General features: G+C 40.4%; 1 protein-coding gene across 2 annotated transcripts in view; it reads right to left on the reverse strand.

Moving 5' to 3' along the window:
• The window catches only part of NSF (N-ethylmaleimide sensitive factor, vesicle fusing ATPase), a 196,841-nt gene that overhangs the window by 165,821 nt on the left and 15,251 nt on the right, over positions 1 to 15,769 (reverse strand). For both annotated transcript variants that reach the window (XM_063138459.1, XM_063138458.1), the window contains exon 2: positions 92 to 177. In XM_063138459.1, coding sequence (XP_062994529.1) covers positions 92 to 177 — 86 coding nt within the window. The remainder of the gene's footprint in view (positions 1 to 91; positions 178 to 15,769) is intronic.

Genomic DNA, 15,769 nt, shown 5'->3' on the forward strand with positions numbered 1-15,769 from the left:
GAAACGGTTGATTCAAGTAATTCCCCTTCTCCAGCCTCCTCTATAAAAAGTATCCTCTTCAATAGAGAATGATAAGATAACTAAGACTTACAAGCCAGACTGAAAGTCCTTTTCATTGACCACAGCACAGTTGCTTAAGGAGAGTTCATCCGTGGGACATCTAGCAGCTTGCATAGTCTGTGATGGAATCAGAGAGGAAGAAAGAAAAGTTCAGCAATGACAAACCAAAGGACATACATATAAGATTGCATTGTTCTCGAAAGCCCACCTTTGAATTTAGCCAAGAAAATGGGCAAGGTGAACGTGCGGTTTACCATTTGATAAGGGTTCAGGTGTTTGAGAATACCAATACTCAGAGATACCTCACACCACCTGTGACGTATCTCTAAGTAGCAAGCTGGTTGAGCATTCATATATAAGAGGTGGGAACCTGGTCGAGTTGAGGATGGAGGACAACGTAGACAAAAGCAGTAATGCAGTGTATGGGCTGTACAAGAAAAAAAGTAGGTGTAAATTTAAAAAAATTATTTATTACATTTCTATACCACTTCAGTAGCCGAAACTCTGTAGGTAGTTAACAAAAACCGGTGATTTAAAACAAGTTTCTCACTGAAACATGTTAATGTAGTTCCAAACTGGTGCAAATCTGACCACTAAACAATTACAACTAGAGTAATGTTTACACTGTTTCATTCTTACAAACACTTTAAACATTTTATGTGCATTTTAAACATTTTAAAATATGTGTGTGTTATATTTTAAACATATATAAAAACTGTATGTGTTTTGCTTGCTTGCTTTTCTTTTCTTTTTTACTTAGAGGGAATGCCTTGAAAACATTCTCCTAGACAAAACCATTTTCACAAGATGAAAAATTAAAATGTTGGATTAGTAGCAATTCAGTGACTGAGTTCAGACTATTAGTAGGGGAAACAATGCAATCTAGGTTGGTTCCCGTGCCCCCATATGCGCCGGTCACACAACCAGCATCTCCCTAATTACCTGAGTCACATTAGAGGTTGTGGCACGGGTGAGAAGCCACCCCATGACACCTGGTTTGGATTACACAGCAACCTGTGGCGCAGGTAATTAGGGAGGTACCAGTCACACAAGTCGTACGTGCGGGGCTGGGGAAAACAACCCATGCTGCGTTGTCTATCCTGCTGATTGTCCAAATACAGTCATTGTGTATGAGTGCAGCACAGCCTTTGATTTATTTTTATGAGAATAAGTGTAGGAAAGCCAACAGGAATAGGGAAGCATCCAGTTTGGGTTGAATCATTTCTAGTGGTTCAAGGTGAAAATCTTTTTCAACAAGGAAAAAAGGTAAAACAACAACAGAAGAAGCCAATGTCGCTTCACAAAAAGCTTAGAGATGACGTGAAAACAAAAAAGGACACATAGACAAAGTGGAGGGAAGGCCAGACTACAACAGGAAAAGTACAAACAGGTAGCACAGAAGTGCTGGAATGGCGTCAGGAAGGCTGAAGCTGAGAATGAGCTGAGGCTAGCGAGGGACGCTAAAAGAAACCAAAAAAACCATTCTTCATGTATGTGCACAGTAAAAAATGGAGGAAAGAAATGGTAGTTCAACTACTCAAGGAGGATGGCAAAATTATAACAGATGACAAAAAAATTGCAGAAGTGCTCAATTCCTACTTCGGCTCAGTCTTCTCCCAAAAGTGGGTCTATGACCCCCCTGGAAAAAGTGAAGTACAAGCTGAAGAGGAAGGATCGCAGTTTGAGATTGATAAACAGATGGTCAAGGAACACCTAATTTCCTTGAATGAGTCCAAATCTCCAGGGCCCGATGAACTGCATCCTAGAGTAATAAAGGACCTGGCAGAAGAACTCTAGGGATCAGGGGTCTGAAAACAAAGCCCTATGAAGAGAGATTGAAAGAACTGGGCATGTTTAGCTTGGAGAAGAGAAGATTGAGGGGAGACATGATAGCATGCTTCAAATACTTAAAAGGTTGTCACACAGAGGAGGGCCAGGATCTCTTCTCGATCCTCCCAGAGTGCAGGACACGAAATAACAGGCTCAAGTTAAAGGAAGCCAGATTCCAGCTGGACATCAGGAAAAACTTCCTGACTGTTAGAGCAGTACGACAATGGAACCAGTTACCTAGGGAGGTTGTGGGCTCTCCCACACTAGAGGCCTTCAAGAGGCAGCTGGACAACCATCTGTTGGGGATGCTTTAGGGTGGATTCCCTGCATCCAGCAGGGGGTTGGACTCGGCCTTATATTCTATGATTCATTTATTATTGATTTTCAATATTAAAACAACTTTACAAACAATTTTAACACAACTTCATGGGCAAGTATACCAAACCATACATAATAAAATACATTTTGTTATGTTCTTCCACTTCAGCAAGGAAGATAGAAAAATATATTAAAAAATAATATTTTTTTAGCTCATGCAGATAATTTCAATTTGTTACCAATATACTTTTCTTCCCTTTATTCATTGTAAAAACAAGTTTTAAAAAGGGATCTGGCACCTGTATTGTTGCATCATCTTGATTTGTGTATGTAATAAAGTCCCACCAATTAGAAGTGAATGTTTCTCTTTTTTTCTCTCTCCTCGACAATCTTATTTTTTGAGTTAAGTTTTTTCTGATAATGAAAGCTCCTATACTCTATTGTACCATTTTTGCATTGCCAATCCTGTTGCATTTTTCCATCATCTGATTTTTAAAAATCTGGCTGCTATCAGCAAAAATCCTATTGAAGTCTTTCTTAGCAAATGTACATTGATATCTTTGAATATGTGCAAAAGGTCTAATTCCGGGGTCACATTAACTTCTGCTCCAATTACAGTAGAAATTTCATGCAAGACCTGTTTCTAGAAGTTAGCAACTCCTGCACATTCCTAACAGATGTTGAAATGAACCAACCAATCCAAACTTTTGCCAACAGAGTGGTGATGAGCTCTTATTTATGCAGGCTAGCTATACTAGAATTAGATACCATTTTTGTATTAATTTGATGGATGTCACTTTACAGTGTGCTGAGGAGGCCTTATATGGAAATTTACCCCAAATAGCAGACCATTGTGCTTCTTCTATTTGCAAATTCCAATCTGTTTCCCAAAACTTACATTCTTTGGTGTGATCCCATATCTTTTGACTTTAATAGTGAATATCGGCCTTAGCTAGACCTCCATTTTAATCCAGGACAGAGAAGGGAAAATCTTTCGTTGTGTTTAATGCGAGATCCCTCCTCCATTTACACGTGAGGCGCGACAACCTCAGGAGGAGAGGCATCGCACCAGCCATTTTTTTCTTAGAGAGGAAGGAGCGCACGAACGCTTGTGCGCTAAAGGTAAGGGTTTTTTATTTTACTTTTCCCGCTCCCCCCACACTAACCCCGATGGGCACAGCGCTCATGAGGAGTGCTGCACCCTGTGCGCGGAGCTAGGTCAAACCGTGGCAACAGGCCACACATTCCACGGTCTCGGGCTCAGTCCGGGACCGCGGAAAAAGCAGGCCCAAAGGGGAGGGCTCTATCCTGGGGCAAGGGAGGGGTCATCCCTCCCTGATTGGGTGGGAGAGCTAATACCCTGGAAGACAGAAACAAACTTCAAAGTGATCTTGATAGGCTGGAGTGCTGGGCTGAAAACAACAGGATGAAATTTAATAGGGATAAATGCCAAGTTCTACATTTAGGAAATAGAAACCAAAGGCACATTACAAGATGGGGGATACTTGGCTCAGCAATACTACAAACGAGAAGGATCTTGGAATTGTTGTAGATCACAAGCTGAATATGAGCCAACAGTGCGATAGGGCTGCAAGAAAGGTCAATGCTATTTTGGGCTGCATTAATAGAAGTATAGCTTCCAAATCACGTGAGGTACTGGTTCCTCTCTATTCGGCCCTGGTTAGGCCTCATCTAGAGTATTGCGTCCAGTTCTGGGCTCCACAGTTCAAGAAGGACGCAGACAAGCTGGAGCGTGTTCAGAGGAGGGCAACCAGGATGATCAGGGGTCTGGAAACAAAGCCCTATGAAGAGAGACTGAAAGAACTGGGCATGTTTAGCCTGCAGAAGAGAAGATTGAGGGGAGACATGATAGCACTCTTCCAATACTAAAAAAGGTTGTCACATAGAGGAGGGCCAGGATCTCTTCTCGATCCTCCCAAAGTGCAGGACACGGAATAATGGACTCAAGTTAAAGGAAGCCATGTTCCAGCTGGACATCAGGAAAAACTTCCTGACTGTTAGAGCAGTGCGACAATGGAATCAGTTACCTAGGGAGATTGTGGGCTCTCCCACACTAGAGGCCTTCAAGAGGCAGCTGGACAACCATCTGTCGGGGATGCTTTAGGGTGGATTCCTGCATTGAGCAGGGGGTTGGACTCGATGGCCTTGTAGGCCCCTTCCAACTCTGCTATTCTATGATTCTATGATCCCGGGATCCCGGGAGGATCCCAGGGTTCACCCCATGATAAAGCCCAGTCTAGCTAAGGCCATCGTCTCAATATCAGACCCTTTTCTTTTTCATCCATGTTTATCAATACTGTTTCAAACTGTTAGATTTCTGATTCCCTGTTGTAATATTATTGGTTTTCTTATCAACATGATAATCTGATACTCGAGAAGCCAGGTTATACCTGCATGCCTTTGTTTGTCTCTCCGCAAAACTTGTGGAAGAGGTTGTGCATTTTTGTAATAATCTAAATATCTTTGCCTCTTTTAATTTTTTTAAAATTTTCGTGGCTGGTCATTCCTTTCAAATTGAGGATGGCCATAAAGAAGTACGACTATCCAATGCAGAGCAACTGCATTAGGACACGCTGCATTTTTGGCTAGACAGGCAGGGGGGCACACAGCACATGAAGCTGCGTAATGCAGCTTCCAGGGTCTCCTCCACTTCTCCAGGATCACCCCCCTTTTGTCCAATCCATGCTCTATTTCTAAGCGTGGTGCAATAAGAAGGGGAGGGGCTGGGGAGAACGAATTCTGGGCTCTGAGGTCAGAGCCCTGGTTCTGACCTCCGTTCTGAGACCTCCATTCCCAGAAACCGAACAATCCTATAGCCCTCTAGACAGTGTTGTAACTGCTCCCTTAATTGTAGCTGTAACTATAGAATTCTTTCAATGAGAGAGTTTATAATTTTATATATTTTTAATTTTAAAAATTGATTTAAAGTTAAAAAAACAGTTTTTTAAAAAAAAAATTATAAAAGTCTTTGATTTTTATCCACCCTCATACAAAATAAATCCCTACACGCAGAAAGCCAACATATCAAGAGAAATTTCAAACCTAATCTTCTTCCTGGCATGACCATATTGTATTGGCCAGGAAATTTTTGTACTGAGCTCCCATAGCAGCAGTGTGAAGTGGTATAGCCTAGAACTCATCTGAGGGAGAACTAGGCCCGAGCCAAAAGAATATGGCTCCTGCAGAAACAGGCACAGGGGGGTGGGGGTTGTGTCATTGTGGGTCTGAGGCCAGGATCATGAAGGCAAGCTTCCCATGTACCCTTGGGCTTCCTAGGGCTCTTTTTAAGAGAGGCTTTCTTCTCAGCCTGGGAAAATATGTTGAACTGCGGGATATAAGTAGACAGCCGTTTTGCACGAGGGATAGTGCTTTATCAGGCTCTCATTGTAAGAGCAGAGAAGGGTCTTCCCCAGTAAGTCCAGACTATATTGCTACCCTGCTCAGCTTCTTCTTCTGCCAGAATTCAATTCTTCTTAAAAGACGGGTAGGAAGATTAGTGTTGCTCTTCCCCCTACCTGCCTTTTAAGAAGTGGAGCTGAATTCCCCCTCACTTCCAACACTGTGAACCTAAGGAGGAGGAATCTACAGTGAAGCTGTCTCCCTGTGTGTTAGCTTTCAACAGATATGGGGTGTTTTCTTTATTAAATTTGTATCCTGTCTTTCTACAAAAAGCCCTCAAAAAGCAGCTAACAGCAAAACAAAATATAAAATACAATAATAAGACCACAGCATCAAGAATAATCATGAACACAGGAGGCAAAATCTGAAACCCAATGGCCCAAGACTAGAAGGCCTGATGAAATTTAAAAAAATCTGTGCCCACCTAAAAAAGGGACTATAGTATGGTTCTCCTTTGGGAGAGAGTTCTATAGGCAAGGCTCCACCAATAAAGCAGCCCTTATCCCAGTAGCCATTGACTTTACTTCAGAAAGAGGCAGTACTTTAACAGCCTTATTTTCTGCTCTTGTGGGCAAAGATTTCCTGGACCCAGGTGGTGATGAAAAAGGGCAGAGGAAAAAATCCAGGAAAATTAAGGAAAAACCCAGAGAGTTTTCCTTCCACTCGGCCCAGGACCTCTTTTGTTTTTTTCTGAGAAATTGGGGGGGAAATAACAATTTTGGATTATAAAATATTTTATTTTAAAATGATGAATGAATAAAATGCTTAAGGCAAAGTGCTCATATATTGCTATCTCACCTTTATTGCTACAACATGATTTCTAAAATCTACATAATGAAGACTAGAGATGTAATATTTCTGGAATTTCTGAAGACACAGGCAAAAATTGTTTTATAATGTAAGCACAGTTTTTCCTCCATTCCTTATTTCCTTATCTTTTACTGATTGGCATGTAGGGATGCTCCAATCCATGTCCATTTCCCAACATGTGACTAGAGTCCCCTTATCATAATATAAGTAAACGTTCATTTTTCACAATTTGCATTTTGTTCTAGGGAAGATTTATAAGAAGTGTTTTATTAAGGGATTGTTTTTGCATAAGAGAATAAAAATGTCACTCTTTAAATAATAGCACGACATTGCTTAAAAGTACTTAAATATTTGGTTCATTCCTAATAGGAAAGTGTCTTCCCCAGCTATCTGATATCTTTTCCTCGAAACCAAATTACCCTAAATTCCACCCCAACCTATTCCTGACAAACAGGAACAGATGCTATACACCACACTTTCTGTGCCTCCAGGTCTTCCTGCTTCATCTGGCTTCTACAATGACGTAGATGTTTCAGAAACTACTTCTTGAATTCTCTGTGGTCAGACATAAAATAAGAACCGGAAATGTAATATTTATAACTTACCGTAGTTTGCTCACAAAGTTATCATGTTTGGTATATTAAATTTAAAAGTGTCATTTATTAAGGAAATCATTACAAGTTTACTAACCAAGTTTACTTTTAAATGTTTTTAATTTTAACAATATTTTTTATGAACAAACAAGTTATACAGAACAAATTTTATGTTCCTAAAGTAACCAAGTAACTTTAGATCTGTAAAGAGTGGTTAAAAAAAGAAAGAGTATTGCATAGTTTTCCATTTCCCTCCAAATTTCTTTTTTTAAAAATACAGGCAAAATGGATTTTCCCATGGCTTCAAAATTTCTGGAAATTTACATCTCTAGACTCAGGCCATAAAGTGATTTAAAGGTCAACACTAGCAGCTTGAATTTACGAAACAGACTAGTACATAGTGAATATCTTTCAAAGCAGTACAATATTCTCACTCCATGTGGGCAGTCCTGCACAAGAGCCAAGCTGCAGCATTCTGGACTAGCTGAAGTTTCCAAATTGTCTTCAAGGGCAATCTTGTGCAAAGTGCATTACAGTAATCATTGAGAGGTTATCATGGCATAAAAACAGTAGCTTGATCTTCATTATCCAGTAAGGCACATCAGCCATAGCTGGTAAGAATGCACTTCTGGTCAAAGCCAACATGTGAGAATCCAGGAACAAACCCAGATCCAGGAGCATTCTCAAACATTGACCCTATTTGTTCAGAGGGAGTATTCTCCACAATTTCAGAATAGTCATCTCCACTACCTCTGTGGTCTCCAAACCAACCACTGTAAGCAACTTTGGCTCATCTGGACTAAGTGTCAGTTTATTCACTTTTAACCAGTCCATTACAGACTTCGGATATCATTCAAAGGCCTAACAGCCCCACCTAGTTTTAATGAGAATAAGAGAAAGAGCCTAGTGTCCTTAGCACACTGCTGACACCTCACTCTAAAACCCTGAACAACTTCACCCAACTATTCAATATCCATATTAAAAAGCATGGGAAATAGAATAGGCTCCTGAGATATCCAATGTGATAAGTCCCTCATGGGTGCCTAATGGAGCTGCATAAGAAAAATAGACAATTCACTGCTCTTTAAGCAGAGTATAATCTAAAAAAGGCCTCGAAGTGCAACTCAGGAGAGCATCACATCCTGATAGATATCACTCATGCAAAATCATGGAGTTCATTTCTGCAACCCAGAGAAGACAAGATTAACTTGAGCACTGATCTGCCAGAAGCAGAAATTATGTATGAGTCAGCTGCAGCCCGACAGGGAGCAAATTGGATGATCCCAAAATAATATAAAAATCCTTTATGCAATTGAAGACATGGAATGTCTCAAGTTTAATTTCAAAATAAGAAAAAGACCTGAATTTCTTCAGAAGTGCTGCAGGAAATACAAATAAGAACAATGTAAATGGCTCATGTTAGATTCATCATGGTTTTCAAAGGACTCAAAGAATAGAGTTCAGTGGCACATCCCTCCCAATGTCGAAGCATTTCCTAATACAATCAAAAAGGAGGGCGTAAATCTGCTTTCTTCACTATAATGCAACACTGTTTGGGCCTAATAAAGTGTTAATAAGGTGTTTTGGGGGAGGTGGGGCCTGCTGGTGTCTTTGGAAGCCTTGTTCTGAGAAATTTTACTCTTACTGCATACAATTTGAGTACAAGACCTCCCCTTTTAAGTGTATGTACACCCCATCATGTTTACTAAAGACTACATACACACCTTTATATGCCATTATTCTAGATAGCTACTTTCTTCACCCTCCTGATCTTTTCCAGGGCAGCATCACCCCCTCTGGAGAACTGGAGCAATGCAGCGTGGACTCCTTTCTTATGTGACCTCAAACGTCTGGTGTTATTGAGCCTCTCTCATATTGACTTATATTGATAACGGTTGGGTGTACAAATGTAGGGTTACTACACTTGTAACGTTTTTAATGATCGTTTTGTTCTTATAATAATGTTTTTATTGTTTTTTATTCATTGTATATCTCCTTGGTGGTTTTACAGAAAGGCATTAAAAATAAAGAATTTAAATAATTTTTAGTAAAGTACAGATAATTATTTCCAATGAATCACTGTAAAAATTCGGTTATTTTGAAGTTACACAGATCATATTACAAGGACCTAAGTACATGGGGAGGACCAAGGACGTTTCCAGAGGTAAAGTAGCTTTCCTTGGCCTCGTGTAATCTCTCAGCATTTAACCAGAATATCTGCTGAGAGAGAGAAAACAAAGCTGATATTCTGAGGAATCTGTTAGATGTACTCGCTATCATGCAGAAAACCAGATGCCATTGTCCACAGAACTGTCACAGCCATAAGACACCATCCTTGGTGAGGTACCTGTTGTACCACGTCCTGAAGATTTTCTGATCAATTCCCACAATGAGCCATAGAACTTCTAGAAAATCAGACACATTATCTGTAGATCCCCTAAAAAATTGGAAGTGGTTCAGGTTTCTTAATGGCTGCCTTGAGTGCTCAAAGCAGAGGTAGAGAAAAGCACCACAGGATGCGGAGTGGGACAGCTCTGTACTAGTTTGATGTTGAGGTCTACTCAGGCTATGTTTTGGATTTGCACTGCAACTGCTTCATATGCATTCTTTTCTCAACTAGTAAAAGTGCAAAGAAACTTCCTCAAGCCAGACTGCAATGCTTCTCTGAAAGAAATGGACTTGGGCAGGCTACCCTGAAATGTGTGGAGGTGTGTAATTGGAGGGGGTATCAGCACAGCAGGCTCTGAAGCCAGTTTGTGTGAAACATATGACAAATATAACCCTGATGAAGAACAGAAAACAAATAAGAAATCATCAGCATCCCATTATTTAAAACTGTGTAAAGCCTTCAAGTCACCCACTCTGTTGCCTTACACCCAACCACATTATGTACAGTGGGACACAAAATCTCCTGGAGATTTAAATACTATTTTATAACCTGCTCTGCAGAGATTAGTGACTTAAGCTTTTCCTATGTCACATGAAGGGCATCTCTAACATCACATACAACAAACAGAATCAGCTAAATAATAGAGAACTAGCAATTTCTGAAAGGGGAGACAAAATAACTCTATATAAGACGATGTTCAGCCTTTCATTTCATTCTCATCTCTCTAGAAATCAGGAATCAGCCTCATTTGCAAGCCTAAAATAGATTGTTTGTACCAATTCATCTTCAGATTGATAGCACATCCATATACTCAAGCAATTACTCATAAAATGCAGCAGATAGCATTTAGGCAAGGCAAATCTCATTTCAGGACTCAAGCTTGACTGCAATTTACATATTTTATTTATTTTATTTATTACATCATATACCGCTCAATAGCTGAAGCTCTCTGGGCAGTTTACAAAGATTAAAATCTCACAAATGAAATTCAGGTGTGTAGTGACTAGATCCCAAAGAACTGGTCAAATAGGGATTTGTCAAATAATATCTAGTCAAATAAGATTTGTTTCTAAACTTCAGTTGTTGGCTCCTCCCTCTAGAATAGAGGTGGCCAGAAAGTAGATCATGGTTTACTGTGCAGTTCCAGTGCAGCTGCTTAGTTCCTGGGATTCTTGCAAAGACTGCTAGACTACATGAATCTTGATCAGATCCTGCAACCACTTATTTCATTCTTAATCAAGAATGCTTACTTGGGACATACACAGAGAGTGTCCTATTAAGAGTTAGTTGTGCTCACCACCCAATACGGTCGATATTTTCCCAGAAATAAATTGTGTGGGATAGCTAACACCCTGGAAGACAGAAACAAACTTCAAAGCTGAAAACAACAGGATGAAATTTAATAGGGATAATTGCCAAGTTCTACACCTAGGAAAAAGAAACCAAATGCATAATTACAAGAGGGGGGATACTTGGCTCAAAAATACTACAAGCAAAAAGGATCTTGGAATTGTTGTAGATCACAAGCTCAATACGAGCTAACAGTGTGGCTCGTAAAAAAAATGTGGCTGCAAAAAAAGCAAATGCTATTTTGGGATGCAGAAGTATAGCTTCCAAATCACGTGAGGTACTGGTTTCCCTGTATTCGGCACTGGTTAGACCTCATCTTGAGTATCGTGTCCAGTTCTGGGCACCACACATCAAGGATGCAGACAAGCTAGAGCACGTTCAGAGGAGGGCAACAAGGATGATCACGGGTCTAGAAACAAAGCCCTATGAGGAGAGACGGAAAGAACTGGGCATGTTTAGCGTGAAGAAGAGAAGACTGAGGGGAGACATGATAGCACTCTTCAAGTACTTGAAAGGTTGTCATACAGAGGAGGGCCAGGATCTCTTCTTGAGTTACAGGAAGCCAGATTCCAGCTGGACATCAGGAAAAAAATCCTGACTGTAAGAGCAGTACAACAATGGAACCAATTACCTAGGGAGGTCATGGGCTCTCCCGCACTAGAGGCATTCAAGATGCAGTTGGACAACCATCTGTCTTAAGGTGAATTCCTGCACTGAGCAGGAGATTGGACTTGATGGCCCTTCCAGCTCTACTATTCTATGATTCTATTAACCCCATTGTTTTTAATGGCTCTTACTTCTAAGATTACATTTACAGGGCTGAGCATATATTGAATTAAGTGACTATTCTGCCTCTGTAGCAGTAGCCTCTCTCTGGACCAGGCAATCAAATGCTCGGACCATTTGCCAAAAACTTTCAACCAATAGAGCATCAAATGTAACCTATGACTCATTGAGATTGTGCACCTTAACTTGAAAATTGAATGTAACATAACTTGCTAATCCAGAACTGACCAATGGAAAGGTTAGAAAGAGACTAACACCCTTTTGTAGTCAGAGCCTATATATACTGTGAGGTTCCCTTGTTCTTGGTGCCTCCATTTTGTGGAACTGGGGAGCACCCCCATACTGCATTATCGGAAGTAAATGGATTACGTGTATTCTCCAGCCTCGTGTGTTTGATTGGCTACTAATGCGCCGGGGAAGCGGGCTTTTAAATCCCTGGTTGAGGGGCAACATAATGGCATGGAATGTTGTTCACATACATTCTCTATCTGCTCAAGGAACAAAATTGTCAGGGAGCTTGCAGACTGAAAAAGTTGCCTGTTCAACAGGAATTACAGCCTCAATCCATAGGAACAAGCGTAGCTTTATGGGGTAGGTTGAAAACAGGGAGTAACGCCCAGGAGGAAAGGAAACAGCAGGAGACAAGATAGCTTCAGGAAATGGGCAAACTAAACTGAGAAAAAGAAACCTAAGAAAATGGTAGGTGGAGAGACTGTATTATATGAGAAGACAAGCATTCTATAGAGAGTTGACATGGGACAAAGGCTAAAATAATGAAAAGGAAGTATCTGGGGAAGAATAGGAGATTAAAAACATAGAATTGAAGAAAGGACGACAATAGATCTAGATCAGTGTTTCCCAATTGGGGGTCTGCGTAACCCACCAAGGGGGTCTTTGGCACCATTCACATATTAGCTCTCCAAGGTCCGCATTTTAATAAAAGAAAATACGCCGTCTCCCGCGCTCCTTTTGCATCGACGGTGACGTCATGCGTGAAAACAATAAATGGAGCAGCTACTGCGCATCCTGGGCAAGCTCCCCCTCCCCCTCCCCCTTCAGCTAAACATGGCTTTGCTACGCCTCCAGGCCTGCCGACAGTAGTTAATCTCTCAGTAACTGTCTCCCGCTCTTTCTATGTAAACTTTTCCCCACTCTTTTCCTCTCTCTCTCTAGCTTTCTCCTGTAGTTTTCCACTCAATCTCTACAATTAACTCCACCCCTTTATCTATACTCCCACAGAACCGAACCATCTAATCTGGTGACTTAACTATAAGGAGGGAAATGAAACTTAGGCCTACCCCCTCCCCTTCAGGAGATTTTTAGGCCTTCAGGCTTAAACAAAACTAGCCTGTGTAGGCGTCAACCCTGCACAGTGACTTTGTAGCAAAACACTGGAGATAGACTTGTTTCATAACCTTAATGTTTCATGTTGCATGCCAGTAAAAAAGCGTGGTTACAGACGGGATCTCTGAAAAGACCAAGAAGTGATATAGACCAGGAAACAGAAGACTCTCAGGTGGTGTCATCCGCTGGTACTGTTAATTCTGAAGCTAGTTCTCCCAGGCCTAGTGTCAGTGCGTCTACTAGTGTTACCGTATTTCTTCGATTCTAAGACGCACTTTTTTCCCTAAATAAACAGCTCTAAAAATGGACTGCGTCTTAGAATCGATGGCGTCTTAGAATCGAAGAAATACGGGTATATCTCAATCACCCGGGGGGGGGGGCACACACCCATAAGTACAATGACTATCTTCAGTATGGATTTACTCAAGCTAAAGGATCTGATTTGGAGCCAAAGCCCATGTGTGTTTTATGTCATGAAATTCTGGCTAATGAATCTTTGTAGCTTACTAATCTTCGACGCCATTTGGAGACAAAACACACGCACTACAAAAATAAATCATTAAATTTTTTCAAGATCAAACTTGCGCAGTTGAAGAAGGGGGGAAAAAACAGAAAAAACTTCAGGTGTGAGTGCTCAGGAGAATGCAAGCTTAGCTTCTTATGACGTGGCAAAAATCATTGCCAAAGCAGGAAAGGCTCATACTATAGGCGAGGAAATGATTCTCCTTGCTTGTGCAAATGAGCACTTGGTGAGTCAGCGGCTAGGGAAATCAACACAGTACCTCTTTCGAACAACACTGAAACAAAGATTATGTGATATGTCTGATGATATAAAACAGACTCTCATTTTAAGGGTCCAGACTTGCAACTTCTTTTCATTGCAGATGAAACCACTGATATTACAAAGCTATCATGCTAGTCTTTGCACACTATGTATGGGAAGAAGAAATTATGGAGGATTTTTTATTTTCATGTGAACTTGTACGCATTACTGCAGAGTGCATATTTAAATCCTTGAAAAAAATGTTTTGCTGAGAACCACATTTCATGGAAGAAATGTGTGGGCCTGACAACAGATGATGCTAGTGCTATGTCAGGGGAAATCACTGAATTTGTTGCTCGGGTGGAGACTGTAGCACCTTTAATGAAATGGACCCATTGTTGCATTCATCAAGAAGCTTTGGCTACAAAGAAGATGCCGGACTCATTTAAAAAGGTACCTGAAGAAGTTGTCAAGATTATTAATTTTATCAAATCTCAAGCTTTGAATTCTAGGATCTTCTCAAAATTGTGTAAAGAAATGGGAAGCCAACATACGCAGTTACTTTTTCAAACAGAAGTGTGTTGGCTGTCAAGGGGGAAAATATTAAAGCGATTCTTTGAGTTACGCAATGAAGTACAACTTTTCCTGACAGTTTCAAAATTTCCATGTGGTCAGTTGAACAACTTGGCATGGTTGTGTATGGTAGCCTACTTAGCAGATGTTTTCGCGTACTTGAACACTCTCAACACAAGCCTTCAAGGTAGTGATGTGAATTTTTTTTACGTTGAAGGTAAGATTGAGGCAGTGATTAAAAAATTACGGCTATGGGCAAGACGAGTACAAGGTGGTAGGTAGCCTCACTAACATCCGAACACTGGAGACATTTCTGGAGTCCACTGATGACGAATTCCTACCAGAAGTAAAATATAACATCACTGAGCACCTGCGTGATTTAGCAACTAGCTTCAGAGATTACTTCCCTGCACCTAATCCTGAAAACTCATGGATAAGGAATGCTTTTGAATGTGGTGATGTACAACAACTCTCTCTGCGGAAGAGCAAGATGCACTTGTTGACGTGACTTGTGATGGTTCATTGAAATCATTTTTCAAAGAATATAGACTGGACCAATTCTAAGTGACGGTTTTTCCTGATTATAAGTAGTTAGGTGAAAAAGCTTTGAAACATCTAGTTCCCTTTTGTTTCACATATCTTTGTGAACAAACATTTTCAACATTTTGTTATATAAAGAACAAGCATAGAAATCGGCTCAATGTTGATCCAGATTTGAGATTAAAAGTAGGAAATATTGAACCGGATGTGGAAGGGATTGTTCAAGACAAAAAGAGACATCACATTTAGCTTTAGTAGCTGCTACACAGGTCATAATTTGTTCAACTGTAAACTAGACATTAGTAAAATTAAATTCGTCTTTATATTCCTAACTAAATTGTTGTCATTTTTGCATGGTAATATCACAAATTTTATGGCCTGTGTTTTACTATCCCTAAAATCCTTTGCTTATTAAAGGCTATCCCTTACTTTCTGCAAAAAATTGCTTCGCACAGGTAAACTACCATAGAGATAACAAAATTTTCAAAAGTAGTGGGTCCATGGCTTGGCATTTGAAAAACAAGGGGTCCGCAGTACTTAGCTGATTGGGAACCACTGATCTAGATCAAAACATCATGTTAGTTAAGAAGAGGGTTTGCACAATATTGATTGGAAAGTATCCTGCTAAGTTGAGGAGACTTTGGAAGGCAAGAGAGCTGAAGTGGCTTACAGTTGTGAGGTTTACACCCTGACAGTCTTTCTGTACCTTTAAGAACTTCAAAGGAAATAAATTCTGCCAGGAGTAGCATCTACCATCACTGCAGCATTATGACCTGGCAAGTCTAAGCAGACAGCAAATGCCAAGGAATGGGAGCATGATGATGAATTTTCCATATCGGTTTGAACCAACCAGCCAATTTGGGGGCTTCAGAATTCTAGTTTTTAATTGGGCGCTTGTGCTTCCAAACTAGATGCAGTGAAATTCAAAGCAAAAAACACACACCTATGACTAGTAATAATTACCTCCAGCAGATCAGCTAAGGAAGTGTTCTA

Source organism: Elgaria multicarinata, chromosome 11 (genome assembly GCF_023053635.1).
Source record: "Elgaria multicarinata webbii isolate HBS135686 ecotype San Diego chromosome 11, rElgMul1.1.pri, whole genome shotgun sequence".
NCBI classification, from domain to species: Eukaryota; Metazoa; Chordata; class Lepidosauria; order Squamata; family Anguidae; genus Elgaria; species Elgaria multicarinata.